We start from the raw sequence: 5,754 nt of genomic DNA, 5'->3' as shown, positions 1-5,754 counted from the left end.
GGGGGGGGGGGGTCCTAACAGAGTGTCATGTCTCCCTGAGGCCAGGGTAGAATAACTGGGAAGTTGGAGACGGCCCAGGAGGGAGAGGACAGAGCCAGAGCTGGGAGAGGCCGCCGGGTCGGAGGGTGAAGGGCACCCAGCCCTTGAGGTGTGACAGTGAGGAGGAAGGGGACCAAAGCCAGCCTTCCCCTCCCTCTTCCAATGGCACCCTGAGGAGAGGCTGGGTGTGACTGGAGTGGCCCCCTGGCCGGTGGAAGGGTCCCAGAGTCTCACAGGCTCACGTCAGCACTGTGCCTGCTGTGCCCACAGGGGGTGTGCTGCACAGCCCTGCTGGTGGCCGTGGTGGCTCGGAAACTGGAGTTTAACAAGGCGGAGAAGCACGTGCATAACTTCATGATGGACATCCACTACGCCAAGGAGGTGAGGTGGGCACCCGGAGCGGGGCACCCCGGCCCTCACCACTTCCCTTCCCACGCACTCACACTGTGCCGCCCACCACCAGATGAAGGAGTCGGCCGCGCGCCTGCTGCAGGAGGCCTGGATGTACTACAAACACACGCGCAGGAAGGAGCCCGGGGCCGCCCGCAGGCATCAGCGCAAGCTGCTGGCCGCCATCTACACGTGAGGGCCCTCTGTGTGTGTCCTTGTCACCTCTGCATGGCTGTGTCGGGACGCCGTGTGACACATGTCCCTGTGACTGCGCGTGTCTATGGGCAGTCATTTCTCCACTGGGGGTGACGGTCATCGGCACCCTCCCGTCCCTTCAGCTCTTTCTGTTGTGTCTGTGCGGGTCTCTTCCGCCCTCAGCACTCCCACAGCGAGGGCTAGATGAGGGGTTGGTGTAGGAGATCTGATCGCCACTTTTCCCCACAGCTTCCGCCAGGTGCGGCTCAAACACCGAAAGCTCCGGGAACAGGTGAACTCCATGGTGGACATCTCTAAGGTACCAGGGCCGGCGGGAGGAAGTGCGGGCGAGGGCGAGGCCAGGGCTGCTGGTCGGGAGCCGTTGGGACAGGCCCGGCACACATGGGTGTGAAGCAGAGATTTATGGCTGAACTAAGGACGGAGGGAAGCCATAAAGAGCTTCTTACATATACGTGAGATGCGAATCTCTTAGACTTAAAAAACACTGTACAAAGAACTCCAGCATTTGATTTTTAATTATCTTTCCTTTCAAGTTACTTACATGTGGACGGATATAAAATTGCTTCCCACTGTGACTGTTACACAATAAAACCAAAGCAAATTTACAAACCAAGCCCAAACATACACAGTGAGACCAATAAAATTCCACTTTACAGTACCGGCATGAAGACAGGCGACATTGTTTCGGGACAGCTCAATCTCTGCCACTGCAGGGAGGGAGGTGACCAAGGACGGAGGGGGCCACCATGCCAAGCAAGCCTGGGGTGACTCTCCCACGCCCTCTCCCACTGAGACCTTTGATCTCAGCAGTGCCAAGCGCAATGGCACCCGGCCCCCTTGGCCTGGCTTAGGGCCCCTTCTCTTTGTCTGGCTGCCTTTGCTTTTTCTCATTAGTCCGCAACAATTCAAACAGTGGCCCTTGGCACCAGTGCCATGGTAAACACAGGCACAGATACAGTCCCCAAATTGCATGGCAGATGAGAGGAGGCAGTGGCGCAGATCTGCCAGAAGGGGCAGATGGTGACTTCTAAAATATGGAATTCAAGAATTCCTATAGAAAGCTCACAATGAAGAATCCCATGCTGAGTCCCAGGGTGACTGCTTGGGCGAGAGCTGCCTGGTGTTGAAGCCAGGCGTCACCAACTCCACACACACCTAAGGGGCGCTGATGACACGCCAAGCCCTCTCCCAGGTGCTGCTGTAAGTGGGTCATTTCATAGCTCCGTGCCTCGGTTTCCTCGATGGCGAGATGGGAAATGGGATTCTACGCCCCACAACTTTTAAGAGGATCTTGAACTCTACAGGAAAAGTGCCTGGCGAAGTAGCTGGGACTTGGGTGGTAGAACAGGCAATAGTCATTACTGAGTGGCCGGTAAGGGCTTGTCATTGTTGGCTCCCTTGCTTATTCTGGACGGGGAGGGGGCGCCTGACACCTCGGCTCTCTCTTCCCACCCAGATGCACATGACCCTGAGTGACTTGAAGCAGCGTCTGAGTGACTCGCATGAGGCCCTAGAGAAGAGGATCGACGCGCTGTCAGGGAAGCTGGACACCCTGAGTGAGCTGCTCAGTGCTGCCCTGGGCCCACGGCAGCTCCCAGAACCCAGCCAGAAGGCCACGTAGTGGTGAGGGGGCTAAGGGGGCTGAGACGGGTGGGCAGGAAAGCACTTGGTATGGCTCTGGCCTGGAGACAACGCCAGCCTTTCTCCTGGGCTCTGGCTCTGACAGGAGGAGAGGACTCTTCGTTCAGGCTGGACTGGCCGTAAAGGGGGGGGCATTCCTCCTCCCCTCCCTGTGTCTTAGGGCCTTCTCCCTCTTTCTGTGCTGGGTCTGTCTCCCTCTGCCTGTCCCTGGGCACTCTGGAGCTCTGTCTGTCCTGCACCCCGTCCCAGTGCCCACCTGTACCCTGCTCGCACAGTGCACACCCCACCCCCACCTCCACCCTGCTAAATCCTGGCAGCCTTCACCCCCAGGAGTCCTGCTCTGACGCCCTCCCTCTGCTCTGACCTCCTGTCCATCCATCTCTCTGTGTTCCCAGGACCCACACAGGAGGAATCAGACTACTTCCCCCAGGATGGAGGACAAGGACCCCTCATCCAGCACTGTGGATAAAGCACCTCGTGGTGTGAGAACTTGGACTGGGCTGACTCACTCACAGCAGTGGCCATCAGGGGACACTGGCTCAAGGCAGAGCCTTGGCCCTTCAGAAGTCCCAAATGAGAACATGGTTGCTACACCCCCTCACGCCCTCATTAAAACCTTCCCACCATGCTGCTATAGATGACCTCTGGCTTTCAGTAAGAAGTGGAGGTGTCTGGGTGGGACTCCCCGGTCCCAGCAGAGGAGGGGACCAGGGGCCCGGGAGTCCAGGATTCTGGGAAGCTTCAGTTACCGCTGGATGGCACAGCTGAAGGAACCAGATCTGAGAGGTGGGAGGTGGTGCCCCCTAGCGGATAGCAAGAGGACACCGTTTTTCCAAAGCGGGGTCGGGTTGCAACTCACCAGTCTCTGCTCATATACTTTGTAATAAACATTAAACAAAACCAGTTACTGTTTCTTTTAAACACTCCAAACTGGCAGATCCTCCAGTGCAAAGCACTTGCACTGTCTGAACCTCAGTTTCCCCATCTGTAAAGGAGGCTGGGAGGCATTAGTGCCCTCCCTACTGTATGGGTGGGCGGGTCCTCAACAACCTCCTGCCCAGATCTGTAAGGCTAAGAGCAAGGGCTTCAAATTCTCACAGACTGGGGCCAAATCTTACTTCTGCCATCTACTTGCTGTGTGATCTAGGGTGAGTGGCTTTACTTCTCTGAAACGTTTCTCCATCTGTCAGACTGGGCTGCCTCCCCAAGGAACTGCTGCGCAGATTAAAACAACTGGCACAGAGGCTTGGGTACTTATGAGAACCAAATATATGAGCAGTAATCATTTTTAGTACAGCTACTAATATCCACACACAATGATGCATGGCCGCCCTTCTTCCTTTTTTGCTAATTCTTCCCTTTTTTCATGCCTTACCAGGCCTAGATGACAACTCGCCAACTGGCAGCCGCTTTACTACCCCACATAGCAGCGTTACATTTGCTCAAGAGGATTCTGCTAGGTCTAAGTGGAAAGGGAAGGGGATGGCGTGGGGCCACCATGTTCCCAGCTCTGTGATCCCAGTTGTTTTTTTTCCCCCCAGGGCACTGGGGCTTCAACCTAGGGCATTTGCACTGCCCAGCTCTTTTTAATTTTTTTAATTTAAAAAAAATTAAAATTTTTTATACAGGGTCTTGCTAAGAAGATAAGTTGCTCACCCAGGCTGAGCATGAACTTGCCATCCTCCTGCCTCAGCCTCCCAGTGCTGGGATTACAGGTGTGCGCCACCACATTGTGCTTGGTCCACCTTCTAGAAATGGCCAGAACCACTCCCCGCCCCGCCCCATGGTACAGATGTGGAAACTGAGGTCCCAGAGCTGTGGTCCTGACCCGAGGACCTCAGCCACCAAGCTCAGCATCCAGTGGCAAAGCCAATTTGCGCCAGACCATCCTGGCCCAGGCTGCGGTGAGTCAGAGGCCGGCTTGGGCCTTGAATGGTCGGCTTCCACGGTAGCTTCACCCCGGCTGCAGGGCTGAGTCATCTGCTTCCTCCCTGTGGGGGAAGCCCAGGCTGAGTCAGCCTCCTCTGAAGAGCTATCTTTGGATTTCCCTCACAGCGCCCCCAGCCCTGAGGACTAAATCAGGGCCTCCGCTGCCCACCGCCACTTGCTGCCCTCTCCCTGGGTGCCAGCCACTCAGAAGTGAAGGCAGGGACTCAAGGAGGGGACAGATGAACTCTCAAAGACATTGAGACACCCATTCCCTGCTAGAAGCCCCGGCCAGCCGAGTCATTCCCCTGGGAGCACGCTCTCTGTGCGCCACTTCCCTTTGGCTGGCAACAACTCCCTGCTCCTCCTGCAGCCTCTGCTCAGCTGTCTGGGTCCTCCAGGAAGCCCTCTCTAGGAACCTGTCCCTGTCACAATACTTACTGGGTCAAGCACCCTGCTATACTCTACAGATATTATCTCACAAAAGAGGGCACTCATTTCACACTTGAGGAAACAAAGTCACAAAGAGATTAAGAAACCTGCCTGAAGCCATCCCAGAGGTGGGGAGCTGGAAGGTGAGCTGGGGAGCCTGGCCACATGGCCCACCAGTTCCTTCAGATACTTGGGCATCAACTCACTGTGTTTTAATTTTTGTTTCACTAGTGCGTCTTCAACACCCAGGACATGCTCAGGAGCCAGGCTGCAGCATGAGTCCGGGGGCTCTGTCCTCTAGGTTCTGGCCACTTCCCTCTCCTCTCTCTGCTCTGCCTCCTCGCCCACAGCAGGACTGCATGGGCCAAGGAGGTAGGCGCTTGCCCCTGACTATATGGCAGCCAGGGCCCTAGGACCTGCCCAGCACTCGCACAAACCCTCTGTGGCTTCCATGGCTCTCCTGTCAAAGTCTAGCTCCTAGGCCTAGCTCATTTGTCCACTGAGACAGCTTTCACAAAAAGACACATGTGAGATGCAACCTTAATGAATTTTCACAAATGCATGCATCTGAGCAGTCACCACTCAGACCAAGCGAGAAGCTTCGGGTCCTCTAAAGCTCTCGTGTCACTCCCAGCCCATGCCCTCCTCCACCCTAGTATCCACCACCTTGACCCTGCTGGGCTCCAAGGCCTGAAAGGAGCTCCTTGGCCCTGCACAGCCACCCCTGCAGCTCAGCTTCCCCGTGGCCTGTGTCAATGTTCCCAGGAGTCACTTGGGGACTCTCCAGGGTCTGGCCTGGTCCCCCTCCCCCAGATCCTCTGCCCTCTCTGTCCTGGCTGCTGCCATCCCTGGGCTCCTCTTCCTTCCCACACATTCTTTGTCTAACTGCCCACTGTGCTCCCCTCTCATCTGCACTGTCTGCTCAGAACGACGATCTTTAGGATTGGTCCAGTTCTTTATTACAGCCCATAAAAGAAGTCTTGGGATGTCAAAACTAGACCAGCAGTGCAGAGACCTGCTTGGAGCTTTTATGCTGAGAGGAACAGCTGCCAACACACAAAAGCCAAGAGAGCGCTTTGTGCAGTTTGCAGGGGGTGTCAGATGGAAAGA

At 56.0% G+C, this 5,754-nt stretch overlaps 1 protein-coding gene across 1 annotated transcript in view; it reads left to right on the top strand.

The window, feature by feature from the left end:
- Positions 1-3,211, top strand: part of Kcnn4 (potassium calcium-activated channel subfamily N member 4) — an 11,928-nt gene extending 8,717 nt beyond the window's left edge. Inside the window, exons 6-10 of the mRNA XM_033765831.1 lie at positions 310-420; positions 503-621; positions 874-943; positions 2,102-2,268; positions 2,682-3,211. Coding sequence (XP_033621722.1) covers positions 310-420; positions 503-621; positions 874-943; positions 2,102-2,266 — 465 coding nt within the window. The 3' untranslated portion in view covers positions 2,267-2,268; positions 2,682-3,211. The remainder of the gene's footprint in view (positions 1-309; positions 421-502; positions 622-873; positions 944-2,101; positions 2,269-2,681) is intronic.
- Positions 3,212-5,754: the final 2,543 nt, after the last annotated feature.

The sequence above is a fragment of the Fukomys damarensis genome, unplaced genomic scaffold (genome assembly GCF_012274545.1).
Source record: "Fukomys damarensis isolate Sample0158 unplaced genomic scaffold, DMR_v1.0_HiC HiC_scaffold_19, whole genome shotgun sequence".
Taxonomy (NCBI): Eukaryota; Metazoa; Chordata; class Mammalia; order Rodentia; family Bathyergidae; genus Fukomys; species Fukomys damarensis.
The sequence above is the reverse complement of the archived record's forward strand: the minus strand, read 5'-3'. Positions and strand labels throughout refer to the sequence as shown.